Source organism: Cinclus cinclus, chromosome 2 (assembly GCF_963662255.1).
Source record: "Cinclus cinclus chromosome 2, bCinCin1.1, whole genome shotgun sequence".
NCBI classification, from domain to species: domain Eukaryota; kingdom Metazoa; phylum Chordata; class Aves; order Passeriformes; family Cinclidae; genus Cinclus; species Cinclus cinclus.
This window is the reverse complement of record NC_085047.1, coordinates 68,790,065-68,816,889: the sequence shown is the minus strand read 5'-3', so window position 1 is coordinate 68,816,889 and position 26,825 is coordinate 68,790,065. Positions and strand designations below refer to the sequence as shown.

The following is a 26,825-nucleotide window of genomic DNA, read 5'->3' as shown; positions in this document are numbered from 1 at the left end:
ACATCATCCCCTGTATAACGCTTCCAGTCATTCCAGGTTTAGTGCCTGTACTTGTCACAAACCACACAATTAGCAGATAAAAAGTAACAGTGGTTTACCTCTTTGTTCATTAGAGCCAAGATCTCCTTGCATTCCATTTATCAATTTTGTTTCTGTATCCTGAAATAAATAAACAGATAAATAAATAAACAAACAAACAAACAAATAAATGCCTTAGGCTCATTACATTTGTGGAAGTTTATCCAGCTACACATCTTTCCTGACAGGAGCTATATGTCACAAAACACTTCATAACATTTTATAAAAAGATACAAACCAATCTAAAACTTCCTCAATGTAATCTATAATAATGGTACTGTGTGCATTTGAGGGAATCAATAACCAGCTGTGAACTGCTGCAGAAATGAAAAACATTAGCTTGCAAGAAAATGCCAGAAGCCGAGATCTTCCTATTTCAGCTCCTTGGCAGGCAGGTTTTTATTTACAAGTCATTTGAAAGCACATATACGCCTGTTCTTTGGGGCTGCAACTTCCATTTAGGCTAATAATTCAGGGTGAAAGTCTTCTCTGAAGAATAAACACCATATAAAGTTTTAGTCAAAAGATAGTCTTCACATGTTTTAATATTTATCATTCACCAGTGTTCTCTGATGAACAGACAGCAGCAAGTCTCTAAAACATCCTATTTACCTTAATACATATATAGCTACATCTCCATATTTCAGATGCAGGGTCCTATAATTGTATTGCTTAAGGAACAAGTTCTTTTCTTCATCCTCCCACTATCAAAGACATTACATTTTTTCTTCCTCCCTCCCCACCCCCCAACTCCCATGAACGTTCAAAAACATACTCACAGAACTTTGAAGGCTGCTGGAGAAATCCCTTTTTGTGGATATGGTGGAAACATTTGAAACTTTTTCTCCCGAAGTTGCATCAATCCATTTATTTTCAGATGTACCTATAATGTTGGTAGCCATACTGGTGAGATTGAGGATTTTATGCCTTACATGTGGCAGGGAAGGCAGGTCTTTGCCCCAGTCTTTTTGGTATGTGGAGGATCAAGAAATTAATACAGACAGTAACGTCAAAGAACAGAACAATAGCTAGTGAAAACATTAAAATAACACAAAAAACACACAGAAGAGGGAGACACACAAATCAGGTGGAATTTGTGAAGAGAGGAAAAAGGGCATTTATAGCAGACCGCCTTCCCCAAAAATGCAAGTGTTAGTCACAGGCCAGGTAAAACTTTGCCAGGTGTTTTGCTGATATGTGCTACAGCAGCTGAACATTAGAGAGGAGTTAGCATTCATTGGAAACTATTTCATTAGTGTTAGTAAAGATTGAAAAAAATTCTTCCAGCTCTACTCACTCAGGGTACAATGAGATTCACTATCCAGGGAAGGGTCATTTTCATGTCCATGCTCATCAGGAAGCACAGAGGTGGGGGGGGAGGGAGAAAAGGCAGTCTAAACTAGTTTAAACTAGCAAATTGATAAGGCAAAAGAAAAATAATGTTCTTCTCACATACTCCATCATTTCTACCCTCCCTGTTGGAAATTTTATTAAGTTATTTTTTTGCCACTAATGTCACTCTTTAGTTGTATTAGGTCCTATAAAGTGATTTGTTTCTTGTCTCTTCCTAACCCTACTGTGTTTACCCCAGTTTGCTAGTAACTTATTTACCTAGCTTCCCACTAAAAGAATGCTTTTCTGTTTATACTGTGAAAGAAGTCACTGGTCACACTTCCAACTCTGCAAAAAATTCTTCTAGAACTTTGAAAGCGTTTTCTGATTAAAACCATGGCAAGTCAAGACATGCTATAAGGCTAGGATGGAAACCCTCCCTACCCAGAACGGGTAGTACCATTCTGGAGAGTCCAAAGCGCCACAATATTTGGGTCAATGGCAAGAATCATAACACGTAAGTGCTACATCGCCCACAAGCTCATACCTCACTTCAAATGCTCCCTGAAGAAAGGGACACAAGCTCCTCCTTCCCTGAAGAAAGGAAGCTGGTGATTGAGAGTGCTTTAAAAAAATCATTATCATCTAGAGATCAGACCCTCTTCATTCTTGTGGTATGGTAGGAAAGAAAATGTTAGATTCCTTTTTGTGCTGGTTGCATGCTTTTTTACCTGTCCATCCTCTAAGAAACAGGCCAGAGCACAACAGTGATGTCAGTAGTTCAATGTTTTGCAGATTTGCTTGTCAAGACATTTCTAATGCACAAGCAGTTAAAAAAGCCAAGTTGTGTTAAAATGCAACAGACATGCTGGCACACTACTTATTGTAGATACGTATTACTGCTGTAAGGGTAATAAGGACTCTCAGCTGTCAGGTACAGCAGAGACAAAGCTTATTTGCCTTACAGAGCATACAGTATCTGCCCGACGAAACAACTCACCATTCTTTCCATATCGTCTGACATCCATGACCAGGTTTCCAATTTCTAGTGCTCTATTGATGGCCTCTTCCCACTGACTGTAGTCCATATGTGAAACCTTTGTGCCATTGACAGCAATGATCTCATCATCTACATGCAGCTGACAAAGTGCTGCAGGGCTGCCTGAAGAAAACAGAAAAAAATTGTTATGTCTCCATTCATATTTTTTTATCACAGTTTTGACTGGGAGAGGGTGGATAGGGGAATTATTTAAAGAAATGCTTAATAGTGGATATCCAGAAAGTCTTAGAGAAATTCACTACACTGTAACAGAAGCTCAGTAAACTCAGTATCAAAGTAGCTTTTCAATTCAGAACTTATGGGAACAATAAAGAAATCAGTCTTGTGGACTTGTAAGTCTTCAGATTCTGGCAAGCCCTTTTAATAACCAACCTCTGTGTTCAGTCTTCCCTTCACTAATTCACCTTTATAATCTGTGATAGTGAGAGAGAGGCAGCGCCACAATGTCTATATCCAGCGATTAGCAGAATTTCAACCAGTGTTTGGGTAATCCTCTTACTTGTCAAAAAAAAATGGCCTGCACTTTAATTCCGGAAGAAGCTGGTTTTTTCGTATTCTCATTTACATTTTCTGAGCTCTGCTGACAAGAGCATGCTGCTTTGTTGCTTTGCTAGAATAGTTTGCTAGCTCTGAATTGATTGGTAATTGGACTCAAGATATTGCTGGGTACTGTCCCACTAGACTCCTCCGGATTCTACTTATTTTATCTATTAAGAGCAAACTTAATGGCAGGTTGGACTTTGAATCTACTGATATTTTGCAATACAGGCTGCACTTCATACATTTTTCATCTGCTACACATTGGCAGGCAATCTCACTAGACTAAGCACAGAGAACATAGAGGACCAGTTCATAAACTTTTTCGTATTTAATTCAGAAAATGAATGAGCTGAGCAACTCAGACTCTCGGAGCAAAATTTTACAGATTACATATGAATGGTTCTTCCATTAAGAATTATTCCCTTAGCAGAATAGAAAATGGAAAAGCCAAATAAAAATACAGTTAAGGACTGCACAATAAAACCTCACGTTAATAAAACAAGTTTGAATTACACAGTGAAAGTATTTTCCAAAGTAGTGAAATCCAGACATCTTACTTAAAATATACCAAGAACAATGCCCTATTGCATTATTAGAAACAAATGTGGACAAGTATGAGAAAAATTTAGACACTATATCCTTCATCCTGAGTGTCTTTCAACTGATTAGGAAAATTCTGCTGTAAGTCTGGCTTATACACTAAGGATTCAGATGGCTTCACACATGAGAAAGTTAAGAAATTAAGAAATGCTATGATTCCTAATACTGCACCAAATAATGATTCATCATAGCTCACTAAAAAGCTACACCAGCTACTCTGCTAGAAGAACGTGGCTCTATATTATATCTTTCTGCATCATACTTAAAATATGGACTAAAAACTTAATTTGCTGTTATCAGTACCAATTGCTTTTAAGCAGTACTGTAGAAGAAAAGGTAGGGTTTTCATCTGGAGGAAGAAACATGGGTAATAGTTTAACTGGAAAAAACATGCATGTCTAGGAGGAATGCTAAAGAATCATGGATTTTCAAGTCTGTTAATGGAAGGTACTATTAAGAATAATATCAAATATACTAATACTGAAGTGACTAATTTCAACAACATCATGTAACATTTGGAATCATGTCTGATATTTAATATCATAGTTTAACCACATTTGGACTAAGCCTTATGCTCATGATACAGGGAAAGCTTTAGGCTCAAGCAGGGTCATGAGAACTTATAATTTCTGTCTTGTGACAGAAAGCCCCCAGTAACCAAAAAACAGTTGTGGTCATTTTATTCAAATAATTTGTCAGGGATGAGACCAGGCTCAGAGGTGAAAACAGTATATCTCAGCTCAGTTTTAGGAAAGGAAGGGAGCGGAAGATAGCACAGTTCTTCCTATGCTATTACTAGGAAGGCCCATCCAGACCACACTCCAACAATATAGATTGATTGGATACCAGCAGTCTCTACATCTGGACCTAAAATAGCCAGAACAACTTACACTGCTCAATTTTTAGCCTGTAACTTTGCCAGTAACTCTCCCTCCACAGTCTCTGGATAAAAGGGCTTCTCAAGAGTACAAACCAGGGTGCATGTAGCAGGCTTCTGCTCTGATTCACCTCCAGAGAAGCTCACAGAGACTGTCCAGAAACTCAGGGGCCAAAAGTTGTATGCTACCAGTTGTCTTTCTCTGTCCAGCTCCTCCAAGACTATAACAATTAACAATAATTTCCTTGTATTCCTGTAGAGCATTTCATTTTCATGTTATAAAATATGTACTGCTTTTATTTTTTTCATAGGTTTCCCTGAAGGTAAAAGGCTTTTCTTTCCAAAAACCACCAAATACTAATTTTCCATACGTTCCAAGTTCTCTAACCTATCCCCATCTGTTGTTATTTTGATAGTTAAACACTATCTCAATGATAGAAAAAAAAAAAAAAAACAAACCAAAACTTGAAGGATGTGAGTCAAATTTACATTGTACTACATGACTACAAGTGTTTGATCAGACAGGCACTCCTATATCAACACAATCTCAAAAAAATTATTGCAAAGGGAAAGTGAAAGGGGAAGGACTGAAACAATAAAAATTCTATGGCACTGGGGAAGTTGGCAGAACAATGTCTAGATTAATGACTTTAAAGCTTTCTATTTACCTAATTTTTTAGTGTAAAGGTTGAAAATTCCTGTAAAAACTGAGAACTATCCTTTTTTTTATGTAGTAAATGCTCACTGAAATATGTTATGAGCTTAACTCTTAGCTTTTTGAGAACACTTGTAACAAGTCAGTTTTCCCTACCAAGTAGTTTTCTTAGTGGTTTTTTAAAGGAATAGCATATGTAGAATACATAGTCATCTGTAAGTAGTAAAAAATATATGTGCTGGGTATTATCTCAAGAAAATCATACAGCTAGTTAAGAAGACAATACAATCAGAGAAAGTATTCCTGGAAGGCTTTTGTGGGCTCAAGAAAGAGAAAAAGGTGACTAGAACAGTTGGCTTGGATTTGCCAAGCCTAAATCACACTTGACCAACCTGCTTATCTTCAATGATGAATTGACCAGATCCCTGTTGATGGGGGTAAGAGAGGTGGTTACAATCCACCTTGTCTTTAATAAGACCGTTGACGTGATATTCCACAGAATCCTGTTATCAAAATTGGGATGGGCAGAACGACCAGATGGGTGAAAAACTGGCTGGTGTGTCAGGCTCTGTGGGAAGTGGTTAATGGCTCTTATTGAACCCATGGGCTGCTTACTTGTGGATCTCATCAGGATGTATCCAGGGATCTATCCTCTTTGATGTGTTCACCAATACGCAGGAGGAGGTAAAACACACCCTCATCAAGTTTTCAAACCTTGTCAAAAGTGAGAAAGTGGCCAATACACTGGGGGGGCGGGGCTGCTCTTCAGAGCAAGAACCTGACATTCAACAAGGCCAAATGCGGGGTCCTGTTCCTGAAAAGGACTAATCCCAGTGATGGTACAGGTTGGGCATTGATGGGCTGGAGAGCAAGGCTGGGGGGCCCTGGCAGTGTTGGGGCTGTATGAACATTAACATGATCAAGACAAGTGACCATTCCATTCACTCAGCACTTCTTATGTCACATTGACAACACTGTGCCCAGTTTTGGTGTTCCTCTGTGAGGGAGACATCAATAAACTGGGGCAAGTTAAATGGGAAACTACTGGGATGGTCAGGGCTGGAGCAATTGACCCATGAGGAAAGGCTGAGGAGTATGGGCTTGTTCAGCCTGGAGAAGAGAGGCTGCAGGAGAACCTAACAGCAGCTGCCCCCAGTACATATCAGAAGGTCCCTTAGAAGGGAAAGCCTGTTCTTCATTGAAATTTATGGCAGGAAAACACAGAACAGTGGTTATAAACTGACACAAAGATTGGTCTGACTGGATATGTAGGGAAAATTTTCTCAGAGAGGATTACGCCCAGAGAGGCTGTGCTGTTTTCATCCTCGGAGGGTCTCAAACCCACGTGGGTAAAAAGCCCTAGGCCCTTGGCCTGAATTCCATCTTGACATTTTTTTGAGCAGTGTGTTGCTGTAGGTGATCTTCCAAGATTTCTTCCAAGCTGAATTATCCTATGACTTATCCTTAAAAATAAGAAATACAACATTCTCAAGTGCCCAGCTGAAAGCATATAATTCTCTTTCAATGGGTCATCCACCTCTTTCATCCTTCATTTGTTTACAGGGAGCTACAGCTATTGAATAAGGATACAAGGTGAGACAGTTGCTGGAAGAAAAAAGTGCTGAAGACAGGCTACAAACAAGAACACTGAGATACAGTCCATTCTCAGCTCTATCTATACTTTTTGCCCCTCCTTGTGAGAATGGTAATAAAGCATAACCAAGATAACAAACACAAGGCCTTCACCTTCTCCTTGGGACAGAGCCAACATGGATCTTTGTGAATGACCAGCAGGAACATTCACTACCTTCAGATTTCTCCTTTTCAGCTGCCACTGCAAATGGACAGACCCTTGCCTCAAGGAGGGTTATCCTAGAACAAATCTAATTATGAAAAATACAGATACAGTGAAGAAAGGCCTCTTCACTTCTTGAATTTGAAAAAGAAAAAAAAATCCAAGACTGCTCATTAACTGCTGTTAAATTGTATTGTTTCCTTTCTAGGAAGCATAATACAGGGCTAACTAAATTAAGTTTCTAGTTATTTCTCCTTTCTCAGGATAATCTTTTGTTAGCTGGAAAGAAGGGCACAATTCAATATTCCTCAAGTATTACAGGCAATGGGAAAGACCATTGTTTAGAAAACAAACATTATATGTAATTTGCTTGGGGTTTTGTTGCCTTTTTTTTGTTCTCTGTAGAAGAACATTAAAGGTTAGAAATAAACTTTACATATGTGTCATCTCAAGACAAAATTGTTTTCCCTCAGTATTAAAACAACTGCAAAAAAACTGCATTGGAAATCAATTTAGAAGTTGCAACTTCTAACTTCATAAAAATATGAGCTGTCTCCAAAATTTAGCATGACTAAGAAAGGAGAAATTGAATAGAGTATTAGCTCCTAAGTTTCCTGTGCACATGAAGTGAACTTAGCTGAAAGAAATGGTCTGAATATTAGAAGTCATCATTTGCCAGTAAATACTGTTCTGTAAGAGGGCCAGTGAACAAATAATCATATTTATACCCTCCTTGATTAGGAAAATGCATTTTGGTATTTCTGAATTCAACCTGTTTCAAGAGATGAGGATTCACAGAAATAGAACAGAAAACTAAATAGTGACTTTTCAGTTCTATACCTGATGTCTTAAAATGTTTGCAGCATTCTTAGCAGCAAATGTCTTAATTTAGAAGCCTCTGCAAACTCAACATAAGAACAAAAATTTGTGCATATATACACATTTACCTTCTTCAACTGTCTGTACAATGGCTCCTGAAGAACTCCAATTTGTTGTAAACCCAAAGCTGCGGCTGTGGCCAGGTCTCTGGTTTATACTGATTCTCATTTCACTGAACTGCTCCTGAAAAAAAACAACATGACACTACAGTATCTGGTATCACAGGAATCTAAATGAGGGAAAGTTTATCCTCTAAATAAGTGAGGCTGCTCACAATGTGCACTTTAATCATCTATTATTAGCAACACAGACAACGGAAACAGCATTGAAGTCAGTTAACTAACTCATTTGCTTTTTATTCCAACAGGTGTTTTCAGCTTACATTTATATTTTTACACGTATCTTTCACTCTGCATTTCTATTGTTTTAAATGTTTTGCAACACAATGCTAAAAAATGTAAGAATTTGGAGGAAATTAAAGCCTCAAATGATTCTTCATGGGTTGTCTTGTGAATTTATGACATGTACTGCCTCAGAGAACATCGAAGGTATGGAACAACTAGATAACCATAATCAATTTCTTCTTTTTTTTTTTTTTTTTTGCATATCCTACCATGAGAATCACCAGTTTCCTTTAGGTTCAGTACTGCAACTAGGTTTATTTGAGTGCACAGTCATCTTCTTGATTTTGTGTGAAATACTACCAGCTTGCTATGGATTTTGTAAAGAGATATTAGATAATTAAAATAATCCCAAAATCAGCTAAATTTGAATATTTGACTTTAATGGAAATTCAAGATGCTTCCAGAATCTGAATCAAAATCTAACATCACCACTTGAAGCAACAAGAATAACTGAATGGGAAAATCTTGTAACACTTGCTTTCAATCCCACGCTATACTAAGAGCATGCATTCCATGCATTAACATCCTAATGTGAGCTCATTAAGAACTATTAAAATACCCAAATGCATGCTGTGCACTTCATCAGCATGACATTGACATTGATATAAAAAGACAAATATTTTTCTGTCAAACAATGTCAAAATAGCTATATTCCAGTAAAACGTGCATGGAAGGAACTCTGCATGTTTTCACACATGTATTAAATGTACATGTATTAAATGTAGTTCCTGAGTGAACCAGCCTTCCTGAAGAGTCAGATTAATTTTCCCCAACTTTAAATATTTAAAAGTCTAGAGACCTATGCCAATTCCTCCAAGCTCCTATGTTGGTAAGATGCAACAGGCAGCTACAGTGAGCACTGCACAAGCATTTGCAGCTAGCCAGAGTCCCAGGGAGGTGCAGCCAGAGGTGGTTTCAGCAGCACCTGAGCACTGGATAGAGAAGAAAACAACACTGCACGGCATCATCCCAAGGTATCACCTCATGTTACAAGAATGTTCCTGGGAAAACACTCCCCGTTACAGCCCAGGGTAGAAATTAAGTCTTTTATTCACAACACAGCTACTGGCTTGCAAATGCTGCCATACAACTCAAGTCCTTAGGTGAGTATATTAAAAGTGAATCTACTAAACAGGTTAGCACACTGGGCTAGAGAACATACAAACCTTTAGAATCTTGAGTGTGCTCCTGGAAATTATTACTAGTCTTAATTTATCTTTTCCACCATCCCAACCTGGCTCTTCAGGTCTATCTCTTGTCATAGGAGTAATGTGACTTTGTTCACTGAACTTCATAATTTTTATAGGTAATCTCTAAAACAGTGCTCCGCAGACCTGGTGTTATGGCCCTGATGACTAGTGAACTATGTCAGTCTCTCTGGCAATGATCTACAAACACAAATGGAACTTGCATTCTTTAACTTAGAGCTTGTTAAATTATATAACAAAAATGAGATTTCTTTTTTTTTTTAAACTTTTTAAAAAAAATTTCAATACCTTCCCATATTACTCACTTGTAGGAGAAAAATTTATAATCTCATAACTAATGACAGGAGAAAAACAAATGGACCCAGTGCATGCTATTCTCATTTGCCTTGTTTAAACAGATACTAAGAACTCATACCAAATCCATCAGTTTTCACACAGAAATTCCTCTGCCTGATTTTGCTACAGAAAAATATTATCATTATCTCTTTCCTTATACAGCAAACACAGTTTCAAAAAATCATGATAAATTCATTACAATGGCCAAGAGGCATCAGGGTATTAAACTGCAACACATTTCTTTTCCACAAGTGATTAGGAAAACGAATGTTTGGAAGTGAATTAATTTCTAAAAAGGTGGTATGGGAAGTGACAAATCATAAATCAGCAGCCAAGGTCTTACAACCTTCACCCAAGCAACTGGCACAGTTAAGTCTTATAGCAGGATCAGGAATGCAGATCTGTCAATCATCAGATAGTACAGAAAGGTATCAAAAATTAAAGCTATGGTTGGTGAAATAGGCAATCAACTGGAGGAAACTGCAGTTAACATACATATTTCAAAAATACCAACCCCTTATCCAATAAGCACATGCAAAATGAGATGGTGATTTACTTCAAAATTAACATGAACATTGATTAGATTCAGGTAAATAGTGGAAAAAAAATAAAAACAACAACAACAACAAAAACCCACTGCAACCAAAAGCCCATGCCACAACAGATGAAAAAAAGGATAGTATGATACTGATGTTTATGGCCAGCCTTTGAAAAGCTGATCTTTATTTTCCATCACCAGTTTAAAAGTGCAAATGAGTGCTACAGCAGCTCAGATAATTCATCTGTCACACTTGATTATATGCACAATGTGCTAATTTGGAGACTAGCAAAAGCTTTTGCAAGCATTAAACAATATGTAGAAGTATTTCAAATTAGTGTGATAAATAAAATTAAGCACATGACAAAGAATAGAGAAAATTTCAGAAAGAGATTTTTTTTTTTCTTCTCCGAATACTCTTTTTCCTCTAAATTAAATCAAAGGAAATAGCAGGTCCCTGAGATATCCTCTTTCTATCAGAAAAATACTTGGCATTAGCTGCACTTCTAGTTATTTTCTCTTTTATTCTGCTGTGGCATTCAGTTACACCAAATAATCACATTATTTCCACACTTACCATGGACTTTGAATCCTTAGGCTCTGTCGAACTCACAATTTCTGCAGAAGATGCAAGTGAAAGAGAATCAGAAGGAATGCCATACTCTGGCTTAGGAATACTGCTTCCAGCATCTTGGTCTTGGGACTTTAAAGGTAATGCCAAACTAGGAGGAGGTGTTGACTGAACACCTTTTTCCTCCTCTTCTTCCTCACCTCTGTTTCCAAATGCACCAGTGGAAAGAGAGTGTGCAGAGTCTGGTTGTGAAAAGGACATGCTGGTGAACAAAGTTTGAGTTCTTTTAGTTTTTTCTACTTCTCCATTGTATTTCTGAGCATCATCCATCTAGGACAAAAATGACAGCATGGTAAATAAGTGCTTTAAAAAACCAAATCCTTAAATCTTTCAGCAATCTTTATATTTAAAAAAAAAAAAAAAACACCTCCCCTTTTGAAGCAAATTCCAGTTCCTGTTCCCATTGTTTTCTACCTACTTAGAGGTTTGGTATTTTTTTTCTTGAAACGTTTGCAGAACAAATAGTCTAGACTTCCCAAGATAAACTTGTTAAAGTCATCTGCTTAGTATTATTTACATTCTTGTTACTTTTTAAATTGAAACAAATAAGGATTGAGGAGAAAGCTATGAAAATCATCATAATAATGGGGCATAGGGGAATCAATTTAACTGTTCCAGTACTTTATAGCATAGACAAAATTTAGCCTAGCATAAAATTTAAATTTCAACAAAGTCAGCAGAGCAGAGGAAACTTATCACCTGAAAAATTTATCTTTAACACTTAATTATGTTAACCTGGCTCCAGATAATTACCTCCAGTGACAGTTGTTTTGATTAAGCACACAAAGGAGACCTACTACAAGCAATAAAAAGAATATTTTACCAAATATAGTTACCAGCTTTAATTCCTGGAGTGTGTTTAAGCACAGAAACACAAGTAAACATCTAAAGCCATGACAGAACTGCCTGCTCTATTAACACAGCCTTCATCACACAGAAGGCACTTTTTAAATAAAACCAAAACACTATTATTTCCCCAGCTGTTGAAGACCGCACATTTACAAACTTCAGGAATGAAGCAGAATTTTACCGTGAACGACCGTGGAAGTGAGGAGATTCCTCTTGAGTGGACACCAAAAGGTCTTGGTGTAACCACAGATGTTAACCTGGAGGTATCAGTTTTCTGGTAAGTTCTGGGGAGAGAAGCTGAAACCTGAGCTGACCCAGTTTGAGCATTCACTGAGTAGCGAGTGGACAAAAGAGCCAGGCTCTGCTCCCGCTCCAGGCTCTCCGGCAGCGCAGGAGCTTCGCGAGCAGCCGAGCTCTCAGGCAGGCTCTCCTTGGGTGGTTGTGTGGTGTACACACTTTTGCTGTCCTTAGTGCTGTAGCAAGTGTCTTCCTCCAAACGGTAATCTTTGGGTGCTGACCAATCTTTTGCTGCTGTGGAAGGTGTTTTTTCTTCACTGAACACATCATCATTCAGTGAATACGTCCAGTTGTGTTCCTGTTTCTGCTGCTCATAGGAATCCTGATCTCTCTCCTCCCTATGGGAATAGAGCATGTTAAAATACCAAAGTGACCCGATAAACAGGCGGGCCTAAAGTTTTCAACTAGTAAGTGTTTAAGGCAGAGCATAATCAAAACAATGCATCTCCAGTAAATGAAAATTAATAGCATCATTTAAATATATTAGTATTTCATATATTTTTAAATCTTTCTTCTTCCACCTCCTCCCCATTTCAGCACTCTCATAATACTCAGATATACTACTGTCACTTTATCAGGCTGCCACCATGACAGAAATCTTTGCCAAGAAAATGATACAGCTACACATAGCTATAAACAATATACATACATTCAAGTTACACACGTTCAGAAATTCAGATTTATTTAGGAAAGAACAGGAAAAAGATAGTCCCATAACACTACCTGAACTGTATAACTGGGCTTGGTGTTCCTGCTCTATGAAAATGCTATGCTGAATTTTAGATACCTAAATAAAACAGTGCCCTGAAATTCAGCTGATCATTATTTATTATTAATTCCTTTGTCATAAATGAACAACCATTACAAGGATAATCTAACAAATCAATTATGAGATTCTCATCAATACTGAACATTCAATACCATTTGAATACATATTTTGATTCAAGCAACTAGTTTTTGCCCTCACAAATAAGTAAAAGAATTAAAGAGATCCAAGAAGATTGGACTTATTTATTTTACGAATACATCATGTGCATATTACCTACAATTTAGTTATATGTGCTTTTGAAATAAATAAATAAATAAGACTGTCACCACTAGAAATGGTACTGTGCAGTACACAGGTTTTACTTTTACACTTTTTTTTTACTTTTTTTAAAGTAAAACTTTTAAAAATTTTAACTTTTACACTTTTTGCTCTTCAGAAAGTAAATACCAAGAGGAAAAATTTGGCATGAGGGGGAAATCAAGTAAGTCTGCAGCTCTGTGACATACATTAAAATTCTGGCTGCATTTCTCCACAGTAGCTAAAGAAATAGCAAATGCAGTGGTAGAAGGAAGAAAAATAGTTAACTTTATCCATGAGTAAAAATGGCAACTATCCAGAGCAGTGCTATTGTTTTAACTAATTTAAAGAGAATGCAAATGTTGACTTCTAAATACTTTTATTTATGGATAGCAGAGTAAAATATCATCTATAGAGAAAACTGTTTAACATACTATGCAAACAGTGCATTAAGAAACCATATTCAGCCCTACAATTGCCTAGATGTCTACATTTTATTTTGCAACTAAAATTGTCAAGATCTCTGCAGAATCAATTGCAACTTGCTGGTAAAAGTGGCTCAAAAATCCCAAGGAATAAAAACGCCCAGATTTATGTTCTTAAACATAATACTCCCATTAGGACCATTACCTCTCCTGCTGCATTTCCTTCAGTGACTTGGTACTCCTTCCAGACACCTCAGAGGCTCTCCTTTCAATTTCTTCTCTCTCTTCCTTTTTCTTTTGCAATTCTGAAGTGTAACTCTTTCTACGACTCTTCCATTTTGCTAGATCCTATTCAGAATAACATGAGTTTATATCATCAGATTTTCTCAAGGCCTCATAGACTTACAGGGGCATGCCATTACATACTATTTATTGCCCTGATTTTATTTGAATGTCTGCATCACAGCGACATTTTCATGTACCTTTCCCCTAAATGTTAAAGGGTTGTCATGTTCTAGTTAGGGTTGCAGGCTCACTGCCTCCTTAAATTAGCAACTGCAATTATTGGACTATATGCTATTTGGCCCACTTTTTAACCCCTTTAACATCTTCAATTTTATATTAAAATACTTCACCAAATCACACATGATTGAAAACTAATGCAAACGCCATCTGTATTTCTTTGTTGAGGGCTTTAGGGTTTGGGATATCATCATTTTTCCAAATCACTACTATGTTAGGCTGATACACTAGCTTGAGAATAAATATGCCTTAAATTCTAAACGGAAAACAGATATTTCTGTAGTTTCTTCATTTCTGTAAAACCACAATATTGTCCATGAAATACCAGAGCTGAGTTAAGTAAAGTACTGAATATTAGAAATGAGATACATTGAACAACTATGAACTTCTTGTTTGGTGCTTTGTTCTTAATTTCAGCTCCTTGTTGATACTCATTTTCAAGTAGAAATTTTAATAAATTGAAAAGTCTTTAGATATGCTTATGATGCTGTGCAAAGCTACCATACAGTTTACAAGATGGATTTAAGACAGAATTATTAGAGGATAGAAGCCTCAAGAATCTGCACAAGGAAGTATAATTTCTTCCCTTTTCTCCCAGAGGATCAAATACTCAGACATTCCAATCATTTCTCCAAAAGAAGTATTCAAAAATTGCAGATAACACAAGAAACTATGCCCTAACTTCTCTTTATGTCCACAGAAATCACGCCTGAAGGCTTCATTACAATACATACAAGTCTTAGCCTGAAGCATTAATCAGAAACTTAGGATGATATTTTAATTAATTTCAGTTCTGCACTAAGCAGGCATCCCCACAAACTCTTGTAGCTGCATGAGATTGTTTCAGAAGACAGCCCCATGAATTGCTGCACACATGCCAAAGCTTGTTTACTAAGGACACTGCAGGCAGGTGACACCCAACCCTTCAAGCAGGATGCACAAGGACAGGTGAAAAGGAATCCTTACTTCTTGCCACTTGAGATCTTGTTCTTGTAGCTGTTCTTTTATCTTTTGCAGCTCTTCATAACGGATTTTGCGCAGTGTCTGCAGCTCCTCTGCACTGACATCATTCAAAGATTTACTCCTAGAAAGGGAAAAGAGAGCTCAGCTTTATAACATCCCTCATTTACATGAATGAAACCTTCAGAGAGAGAGAGAAAGATTTGTATTAGTACAACTGAATGCTCACGAGTGTTATTTTGAATGGAGCAGGAAACACATGGACAGCTGAATGAGAAAGACTGGGAGGTGCTGTAGTGCCAACACACAAATCATTAGTTGGGTATTTGAGCAAATACAGTCAGGTTAAGAAAATAAGCAGCTCTCTACATCTCCACTCGTTACATTCACATTGAGCTCCTCGTAGAACTCTGCTACCTCTGTTTTATCTTGTCATACTCTTTATTGAGACTGTTTCTTTCTTTGACCCAAAAGGCATCCCGTATCCCCAAATCAAAATTCCCATCCTTTGACTTCTCTCCTGTAACAGTCCTGGTACCATCTCCCATTCTTTCTTTCCTTAGGCTAATCATAACATCAAATCAGTTATTGATGCACATTTCCAAAAGATTAACTCATTGCTAAATGCTCAGTTCATGGATGTCAAAGGCCCCACTAGCCTGTGCTGATCTTCCCCAAGCGTCTGAGATGCTTTCCATTCAAGTTGGGATGGCTAAGGCAGCCATCTCTTCCTGCTAACTTCTTCAACATGGCTACAGTTTCCCCCAGGAGCTCCTACTTGCTAGTTCCTTTTAACCTAAATTCCTCAAAGCTCACCCTTCATGCTCTCTCCCACCACATGCAATTTTTTCCTTTATTCTTTCCCACTACAGTGATAAGCAGGACATTTAGTTTAGATATAGGACAAGCCTCCTGATGAGATCAGATAAGGCTCTGAGACAGTAAGCAAACTGCAGGTGTTTCATCATAAGGTTCAATGGTGTAATACAAAGGGAAAGCTAGGTTCCTGGGGCTTGGGGTTTTTTGTTTCTTAGTATTAAAAATAGCTTTGTATGCATTTATCCAAAGTATGAGCTATAGAGGGATGTAACTAAGTTCTAACAGGACTTGAAAATATGGCACCTCTCTGACATGATGGAAAATCAGATAAAAACCAAAACAAATTCAGCACTGAGCCTTGCTCTAATCTATTGCATTCCAAGAGATCTCTGAACTAACAAACCAGACTCTCACTTCCTCCCAAGAGGCTGAACTCACTTTCATTGGTAACATAAGACTGGCCTCTGGCTTCTAGTAATAAAGGCTTGGACATTAACTCGTTGTTACCTATTTTCTGAATGAGAAGAGTGCCAAATTCAGCAAAAATCACCTGGTTGCTATTGCAGAAACTCTTTTCTTGTACAGTTATTTTCCCCATTTTTTATGCTTAAGTTAGATCACAAATAGAACTGTTTTGGAGTAACCAAATACTACAAATAAGGGTGTATCAAATTTGTTCCAGATGAGTTCAAGAAAATTTACATAACTATAGTTTCCACTTCTTTATCTTGAGTTACTATATCTGCCTGCAACAAAACAGGAAAATCTTAACCTAAAGAAAATATAACCTAAGCAAAGGTATATTCAAACTATGGAACTGGATCTTAGTTTTAATTTCAGTCTAAACTGAAAAACCTAACTAGTGACTCAAGTCTGAGTGTCCCTCTCCTAACACCTAACTTTTTCTGAACCATTTTACACTCTGGAAGCATTTAGTAATTTACCAGGTTTGCCTCAGGGTAAAAATAGAGAATAAATAAATCTAAATAAATAAATCTAAATTTAAAAAAAATCATTAGAACACCATACAATCTCAAATACTTAACATGCCATCACACAAAAAATGGAAAAAGTATTTCTGAGTCGCAGTTCATCATAAACAACATCTAAATTCCCACACAAATCTCTAAGCTTTCCACTGAGCATTCAATAACCTGGAAGATATAAAATAACACCAGATCATTCACCAATCCCATGATAAATACCACTGCTGCTAATTATTTTCATATTCTAGCTATATAGCCTTCAAAACAAAATATTTGTTAATATTCCTTTACACTTTTTTGATGTTTTAAAGCCCAGTTTAAATTCAGAACAACAGATTTTTCATTTCAGTAGAAATAAAACATTAGAGCTGGTTTACAAAGTACCTGATAACCATAACTTGAATACATGAGACAGGAGATTGAACTTTTGCCATACACATAGCTTTTGTCTCTTACATTCATTATGTAAATTGCAAAGAACAGAACAACAAAGCATCATGCACAGGTTTTCAGCATGAGTTTTTAGCTACTGTGCATGCATAAAGATGAAAAGAGGCTCAAAAAATAGCATTACGATCATCCAAGCTTTTATAAAACTTACCCCTGCTCATCAGAAAGCTTTTGAAATAGTCTGAGAAATCAGAAACCAAAAAAGAAAAGATTCAGTGTCTTGATATTGATAACAACATTAACACCATTAGTAGACCAGCACTCTCACTACGTGATGGGGAAACTGAAAGCTTGGGAACCAGCCAGCATGGAATAGCACATCAGGAATTGGACACCAGTCAAAAAACACACCAGGACTCGCATGATTGGCAAAGTTGGGCAGAATTGTCAGAATAAGGCTGCCTGCAAGTTTCCAACACTTTTCATTTAGCAATACTGCACAAATAGAGCCTTGTGTTATTTCTGCACCACTTATTGCAGTGCTGCTGCACAGCATTATGCTCAAAAGAGACTCATTTCAAGAAATTAAAATTAATGCCAGCTTGAGTCCCAACAAAAAACATGGCTTACAGAGGTTGTTTTCTTGTTACTTCAACCATTTCTGATACTAACTGAAAGTAATACTTGATGTGTACCAGAATAAATGATCCTATATAGAAGTTTAGCACATTAATCCTTGAACACAACTAATCCAGGGCAATTCAAGAGGATTTTTAATATTCTTGAATATGAGTATTTTATAATGCAACTATTTAATTCTATTGAATGAGTTTTTAAAACATGCAATATTTCCAAGCACTTCAGAAATATTTCTCAGTGAAGCTCAAACTTTGTTAACAGTATTAAGCTTAAAAATTAAATGCAGCAACATCAAAATATCAACTGGAACACAGAAGTGTCTTAGTCACAAAGTAATGATGCACAGCTGGGAGATCTGCAACTTGCAATGCCGTATTTTCAGACCTAAGTAAACATTTGGAACCCCACTCTCTCCCAGTAAATTCACAATTCAAAGGAGAGACAGGAAGTACTTAAGATGCAGTATCCAGTCAGACAACAGAAATGTTGAGGATACCAGGAAAGAATGAATCGAGACTGTATGAAAACAGGGGGATAGAATAAAATATGCCATGGTGGACTTTCATATTACACAGACACACAACTTGCATGCACCATGACTTTGGGCAGGTAAAACACCTTTTTTTTTTCCCCCACCTCATCTAATCATCTCAGAACTGTGGCAGGATAGTTTATAAGCATTTTTGAACTTTTAGGTGCAAGCAAGAATATCAGAATGCCCATTTCCAGAATTTGTCTTTAAAGCATTCATGTGTTTCTGAAATGTTTTTACCTATTATCCTGTAGAATAAAAGAAAATAATTCTAGCCTCCACAGTCTTTTGAATAATAACTATTTCTGTTCAACCATGGAAAGAAACTAATACAGAACTTTGAGCCTGAGGGAATGATAATGTATTTTCTCCAAAGTGGCAGCCTAAAACTAGAAAACTTCATAACTTTTTGTTGAAAATATGGTATTGCAGTCATGAGCTTCTATTCAAAGCAAATAAAAAGCTTGTTCGAGGACGACACGAACAAACAGCAGACTGGCACTCTATGAATGGTTCAGCACAGGATGATGCTTTTCTGAATGGGAAGGGTTCAAGGGCACTCAATCTGTGCAGGACACAACCTGACCTCTCCACCATCTGCCGTTTCTTGTGTCTAACTTTGCTGGCCTCCCTGATTGCTTCCCATTTCCTCCAGTCTTCTTCACTGCATGGACCTGGGATAAAATTTACTGGCTGGACATTGCTTCCCACTTTCCAAGATTCAATCTTGCGGGTCAGCATATCGTCCTTCTTATGGTGTAAAGATGGTGACAGTACTCTGCCATTGCTCTTCTTTTCCTCTGGTATTGCATTTTTTTCAAGTAAACATAGAAATTTGGACCGGATCTCTTCTGGAAGGCTCCATGGATCAGGAAACAGTGCTGGGTGATACTTGTCAGGAGCACCTGATAAAGGCACCTCTTTTTTTTGAGAGAGGACTTTACGAAAAATCATGTCATCCTTTTCCAAATCTGGAATCACAGTTTGGCCCTCTCTGGGTTGCAGAATTATCTCACCCTCTAGAGGAGGCTCCTGCTCAGAGATTTTCTTTAAATACCAGGGATCTTGAAGAACAACTTGATTCACATGGAAAGCCCCAGTTTTCCGAACAAACAAATCATCATTTTCCAAATCTGGATATAGATAGCCATTTTCCTCATCTCCTTGCTTGCCTCCTGGTATAAAGGAAACATTCTTCCTACATTTTATGAGCCTAGGGCCAGAAGTAGGATCAATTCTGGTCTCCATTTCAGAAGACACGTAGTCAGTGTATTTTTGCAGAGCCTGAAGTAATGAAAACTGACTGAAGCATATAAAAACAAAAGGAGGGAAGTAAAAATATCATTAGCTAGCAAGAGACAAGCAGATCACAACGTATTGCAATATACATTTGGTTTAGACTTGCAGTATCCCAAGCAGAATGACGACACCACTTGGCATTCACCGCCACTGACTGTAGCGCAGCACACGCCAACTGACGCAAAGGTATCCCAGCATCCTAACCTGCTCAGAAACATCACACCTACATGCTCACACACAAAGCCAGTAGCCCTATGCAGAACGTTACACTTTCATATTTACAGGTTTCAGAAGGCCAGCAACTTATGGTTACATTTGAAAGAGAAAAAAAAATCCAAACCCAACAAACCAGCAAAACAGTAATAACCAAAAAAGCCGACATCACAGGACATGGTTTAATTTCATTTAGCTGTTGCATATCCAGCCATTTCTTTTTGACGCATCAAGAGAACAGCTCATGCAGCAGTATCAACCTGGGCTGATCAGAAGACTCCAAGATTTTTCCTTCTGCAATCTGTGACAATGAGCTTCCCACATATTCAGCAGTTGGCTTATAATTCTGATCCCTTCTGCAGCTACTGTTCCAGTCAATACTTGGTCTTGGTTGATTAGCAACAATGGTACAGCTTTGTTTGTAAGCAAATTCTTCATCCTTGGAATCTGATCTCTTTCTACTGTGCAGCAGCACAAAGAATGAGCAGAGGAGAAAGAAAAAAACCTATGAATTGTACTCATTGAGTAAAATGCACAGTGGTAACAGTGCAACACGTGCAAGAGTATAACAAAAATAATATTTCAATTATTTAAAAAAAGAATAAAACATATTCTGCTGTTCCACTGGCAATGAGAATTTAAAAATTCAGAGTCATGGAACTACACTTTATTTAGGCTTTGCACACAGGACAGAAACAAGCATGCATGAAAACGCACCTGAACCCTTGAATCTCTTTATACCAGGGTTTGAAAGAGGATTTCTTGATTTTTTTCCATAGCAATTCTTCCTCTGGAGTCCAAAACTTAGGAAGAAATTTGTCAAAAGCAACAACTGTATTTGGCACTGAAGAACTTAGCTTGCGAAAATACAGATCATCTTTTTCAATGTTTGGGATGCCTACTTCTTCCTCGTCCTCATCAAAATACCCAGATAATTGTGAAGGATTGTTAACTCTTGGTTTGTTTTCCTCTTTAGTATCCAACTGCCTCTGCCTCCTCTGGTTACTGTTCAAAATATCCAATCAGTTAAGATATTTTAGGAGCAACTTGACATAAGGAATGCAAAAAGACATGCTTTTTGGCTCAGGAGCTCAGCCTTGTGAATGAAGCATATTAGTTCTCAATTTCATCACTGCAGCACCAGAAATTATAAGATATATTAAATAAAAAGAGATTTTAAAATAAGTTAAATGGTTATATCAGCATCCTATCTCCTCCGACAAAAATATAAAATTTGACAGAAAAAGCGTATCAAATTATCAGCTGTGTTAAAATGCCGATTAGAAGACTAACTTTATGGAGTTATTTAAGGGCTGCGACTTAGGCAACGCAATAGTTACTGGATCATGGATTAGTATCTCTGACCTCAGTGGTTCAAGCATTGCAGCTAGTGGACCAGCTGGATAACTTTCTCGCGAGCAAGATTTAGGAGAGTCATTGAGCAACATGAAATGATGTCCAGGTGCAACAGAGCTTACAGGGCTCTTTTTGACTAGAAATCTACGATTTGCTAAGTCATCCAAAACAACGTCGGGCAGCCTTCTTTCCTCTTCTGAATCAGAGCCACTGTCATACTCATAGATGGTCTGGAGGGAAGCTGGATTTGTGAGCCCACATTCTGCTCTGCTATTTTGGCAGGAAGCTACAGGATTCGTTTCACGTCCACTGAGGTTGACCGAAACAGGAATAGAATTAATACAGTGAAGTCACGAAGGTAATGGTGAAACTCAAGAACTGCCCACTAATCTCATCTGTATGCATCAAGAAGCTGGACATCTGAAATTTGTCACTACATTTTGGAAGCTTTAACAAGCAACTAAAACCGTAGGTCTGTCTCTCGTGAACTTGCATTTAAGACCATTTAAATACATATGGAGTCTGGCCAGCTTCAAAACATTACTCAAACATCAAAAAGCAATGTAAATAACCAAAACCAAAAAACAAACCACACAACCACACAAAAACGTCCCCCTTGATAAAACATGGAAAATCAAATACTTGATTTTTAGTGCAGCAAGAGCAGCTTTTCTTTAACTAATAAAGAAGTAACTTATTTTAAAAATTCTAAATCAAACCCCACTTTACTAAGACCACACACCAGTACCTTGAAAACGTTCCATCTGACTCAGTGAAAACAGGACTTGCCCAGCTTCTCCTGTTGTCCTCATTCTTTTCCGTCCTCCTCTTCCTTAAAGGTGCTGGCACATATGCTGTCTGCTTGTTTTTGTTGGGTAAGAAACGATTGAAGTCAGTGGTAGGTTTTGGTTCAATCACAGAAATCCTACGGTAAGACCTGTCGTCTTTATGGGAGTCATGCATTTTGGAAGGCAGTTCCGAGTCTGTGTCACTGTCGCAACCTTAGAAGAAAGTGAAAAAAAAGGGAGGATACAAACATCATTCTCTAGACATGTGCTTGTAGCTAAAACTTGGATCAAAGTCTTCTAAAATCAATTTATCTCTGTATTTGAGATGCTTCAGCTGCAAATTTGCTGAGCTACTGACAGACAGTAGGAGAGGTATTTTTAGAATTCTGTGGCAAAGCTGTGATAAAATCCATTAAAGTCATTTTAGTTTGCATAGTCCTCCTGCATTTGTTCCATTCGTCCATTATCACTGCTCCCTGCAGGAAAAAAAGTGCTGGCCTTCAGACTGAAGACAAAAAAACAGCACTGATTTTTTTTTTTTAATTAAATAGTATCTGCAAGATAAATTTACTAACAAAGACAAGTTAACAGCAAATAATATAGCAATGTGCTCATCTCACCAGATTAAGATCCAGTAGAAGCTCAGGGTATATCACACATATAACATGGCTAAATGTTGCTTTGCACAAATCAGCAGTGCTCCATGGAGCCTCTGCTCAATGACTTTGTTATTCACATAAAACAAAACCTAGAACCTCACAATCTTTGTGACTTTAGACTACAAGTGGGTGTTGAACTTTAAAACCAGCAGAGAAATACAGGCTAGAGTGCTGTTTTAGGGATCCAGTGTCACTATCTTATTGTTACCTTTATTTCCATGACAAACTACTAAAAGTAAAAAAATACTATTCAGTATTAAACCTAGGTGGGAAAAACCTTATTGAATATTCACAAATTATGTAAAAACATAGCAGTTTGACACAGCCACCCTAAGAACAAGGCAAGAGACTTTTGCAACTGGTGAATTTTAGGTAATCCTATCCAGATCTAATTTCCAGCAATTTCTCTTACAGAACTCTGAGAATATTCCCTGGACATACACACACCCTAAATTGTCAGTAAGGGCAAGAGTTTCAACAGCGCTTCCTAGGAAGATCCGTGTGAACAGTGCTTTTTTTCTACCAACTATTAGAGGTCAATATTTGCTTTAGCAAAATGCAACTGCAGCAGTTGCAAAACTAGAGTTGACTTTCAAGCTAGTTTAAGTACTGGATATCCAAGTACCATTGTCTTCTCCCACACTCATAAGATACATGTCAACAAAAGATTTTAGAGAGGAAAACATACCTTCACTGCCACCTTTCAAGGTTATATCTGATGAAAAGCTTGTGCAGGATCTTGAACCAAGAGAGTCCAAGCTATCAAAGGAATCGTCTCTTTTATGAGTAGCTGAAGATGAAAAGGGCTCTCCCCGGTCAACGTACCAAATATCGCCGTATCCACTATCTCTGCCACTTCTGCTCGGCTGGCTGGCGTCTTCAAGTGCCTACAAGAGTAAGTTTTGAAAGGTGGTCTTCACTAATTTAGGGTGCAAACGCTACTCATGAGCATTATGAATTCACAAACAAACTTCAACAAAGACTACACCAAAACCCTAAAACACATACAGAACAACAGACACATCAGCTTGAACAGACGACTTGATGAAAGGTCTTAAATTTCTTTCATCTCAGCCAAGGAGAACTGCGATAGGTCTCTTCACAATCTACCACATTAATTAGAGCAGATGGATTCTGAATTTTATATGGGTAGCAGAAGACCCAATATAAGCTAAAAGTCATTCCTTTCACATGGAACTTGATAGCAAGCAAAACAAATAAAATAATTTACTATGTTCTCCTAACTAAAAAGAAAATGAAACCCCCAAGAGGCTGTTTAGAATTGCTGCTGTATAACAAGCTATAAACTTCAGGCTATTAATTTAGTTTCCTTTTTTGGATTCCTTACCTTAGTCAATGCTTGCCCTAATAACTTCTCAAATGCTTTAAGATTGAGGTATGGACCATTATAATCAGGGTCACTTTGAGCTTTTCTCCCAAGCCAATATAATGAAATCAACACCTAAAAACAAACAGAAAAAAAAAACTGTATGCAAACTTAGCTACTTTCCTCTCACGCCATGTGCCAGCATAAAAGAATCTCAGCATGCTGTTAGAGATGTTTCCACAATGAACTGCAAAATCTTGCATATAGTATTAGCTATGATTGCCACCAAAATCAAAGAGTGTCATTAAAGAGTGTCATGATACATCTCATGTTTCATGTAAGCAGATATAAGTATTATTTTCAATTACTACAATGATTTGGGAAAGTAAGCTGCACAGACAGATTATTATATGGCATTAAATGCATAAAATGGCACTAATCTGCATCAGATATATGAACAGTTGAAGAATAAGGTAAATATTATAGTACCATTAAAAGAAGCATTTAAAAACAATTAATCACAATTTATGTGCAACTGTCTTACATTTTTCACTCTTCTGTTGGTTTCCTCTGGTCTGAAGCAGGGCAGAGAATGAGAAAAAGATAAGGAAAAAAATGTTTAAAAATTGCTGACTTAAAATTCAATTATTATTTAAGATGTAAAAAGTTTCAAGACCAATTATCAGTCAATCTAAAATATGTAACTATGACTGCTCCAAAAGAAATAAGAAACATTTCAGTTTAAATACAGTCATAACTGTACTATTTCAATTTTTACATGTAAAGTGAGAAGCTAGACAATCTAGTACAGTTTCTGTTTTGAGAGGTACACAGACAGGCTCTAGGCATTTTTAATTAGCTCTCATTTAGTTACCAACAAAATAGAAGTAGAAAACAAGCTGTTGACTTTGGGAAATACAGCCTCTGTAAGCCAAGGAGATCACAGACACATAGAATGGTTTGGTTTGGAAGAGTCCTTAAAGATCATCTACTTCCAACCTTCTGCCATGGGCAGGGACACCTTGCACTAGAACACATTGCTGAAATCCCCACCCAGCCTGGCTTTGGAACCCTTACAGGGATGGGGCATCCACCACTTGTCAGGACAATCCATGCCAGCGCCTCCACACTCTCAGAGTAGAGAATTTCTTCCCAATAACCTCTCTACACAACTTCTCAGTTCAGTCATTCCCCCTTGGTCCTATCACTACATGTCCCTGTAAAACATCCCTCTCAAGATTCCTTGTAGGCTCACCTTAGCTGCTGAAAGGCTGCTACAAGGTGTACCTTGAGCCATCTCTTTTCCAGCCTGAATAAACTCAAATTTTCTATTCCATATGAAAGGACATTCAGTTCTAACTTTTTCCCTGATTGTATTTTTTCTAAAGTATTTGCCTTAGACAACAGAAAACACTTGAGCCAAGAATAATCTTTTTGACCAAAAAACTGAGGAATGAGAAACAAACTGGGACATCTGGAGAGAGATGATGTAGGGCTGAAAGGATGGGTTTGGGTTCTTTTATACAATTTTTTTTTCAAAAAATATTAAATACATATGCAATCACTAACATTAGGGAATATATATATACACATATATATATATACATATACACACACATATCCATACACACCCAGTCTGTAGCACACCTTGGAAGTGTGCTGACACTCATAGTGGTCCTGTTCTCCACCCAATGTTCTCTCATTTTATGAGCGAGAAGAAAAAAAATTCTTGAATGGGAGGCTCCAAAACCCTCTTAGTCCCCAGATGTAAATATTCACAGCTAGACTGCAGACAGCAGTTGAACAACATTGCTGCCTGCAGTGCCAGCAGTTAGAGAAAAGCAAATGGCTTAAATACACCAAAACAACTCTTCACCTGCCCCAGATGTTGGTTTGGAGCTGGTTCAGCTGCAAACTTCAGACAGCACAGTGTTGTTCAAACAGAAAAGCAGAGACTTCACATACAGCAGCAGATAAACCTATTCAGAGCTGCTAACATGCCTGACTAAAAATGTGTCAAGGAATTTACCTTTTTCTCTGTCCAGGAACACACTAGTCAAAGGTTACAGGGGAAAAAAAAAAAGAGAATAAACCATTCAGTAAACAGTTTTGAGCTAGTGTAAAGAGGACAGGGCCTGGTCAACCTGTGCATCACTCTTCATGGAAATGGACTAGTCAGTAAGATGTGACAACCATCAGGAACACAGACCATCCTTTCCCTCCTCCTCTTTCTTCTTGTTCTGGGAGCACCTGCTCCCACTCAGTGGCTCTAATTGCCTTGCCCATCCCTACATCATAAAGAAATCAAGGCTATCAGGAACACAAAGTCCTGAGATGTGTCTGACCTGCACAGTCCTTGCCTGCAGCTTCCTTAGTATCTCATGCCAGAGATGCTTCTGGTTTTGCAGCCAGTGACCTCTTTCCCACAGGTAAGGAAGGACCCTCCTCCTTTAATATGAAATATTTACACATTTGTTTGCATTTTAATCCCACCCAAAACCCATTGCTCTTTGTTATTCATTCAAGACTAGTTTCGAAGAAAAAAAAAATTGCCCTCTTTTTTCCAGTAGGTTGATTTTTTTTCATGTGTCCATGTTGGAGGGCACGCCATAGCTGTGACCTAAGGTGCTATTAGAGACTGGTTGATTTCCCAAGAAGAGAATGGAAAACTATACTTGTATAAACCTTACACTTCTCATACCCAGTGGAGAGCATTTTAAAGGTTAGCATTCTTTACCCTCAATGCATTTTGTTAGCAAAATTTT

The 26,825-nt window shown here is 37.6% G+C and overlaps 1 protein-coding gene across 1 annotated transcript in view; it reads right to left on the bottom strand.

Annotated features, from left to right (window-relative positions):
- LMO7 (LIM domain 7) overlaps positions 1-22,264 on the bottom strand; it is a 39,916-nt gene extending 17,652 nt beyond the window's left edge. The window contains exons 1-14 of the mRNA XM_062514795.1: positions 22,035-22,264; positions 21,296-21,595; positions 20,648-20,935; positions 20,191-20,391; positions 19,005-19,721; positions 17,459-17,488; positions 15,059-15,176; positions 13,776-13,918; positions 11,964-12,417; positions 10,880-11,203; positions 7,885-7,999; positions 2,411-2,572; positions 858-1,042; positions 99-159 (exon numbers count right to left, since the gene is read on the bottom strand). Of these exons, the coding sequence (XP_062370779.1) occupies positions 99-159; positions 858-1,042; positions 2,411-2,572; positions 7,885-7,999; positions 10,880-11,203; positions 11,964-12,417; positions 13,776-13,918; positions 15,059-15,176; positions 17,459-17,488; positions 19,005-19,721; positions 20,191-20,391; positions 20,648-20,935; positions 21,296-21,595; positions 22,035-22,249 (3,313 nt within the window). The 5' untranslated portion in view covers positions 22,250-22,264. The remainder of the gene's footprint in view (positions 1-98; positions 160-857; positions 1,043-2,410; positions 2,573-7,884; positions 8,000-10,879; positions 11,204-11,963; positions 12,418-13,775; positions 13,919-15,058; positions 15,177-17,458; positions 17,489-19,004; positions 19,722-20,190; positions 20,392-20,647; positions 20,936-21,295; positions 21,596-22,034) is intronic.
- Between the last annotated feature and the right edge of the window lie 4,561 nt (positions 22,265-26,825).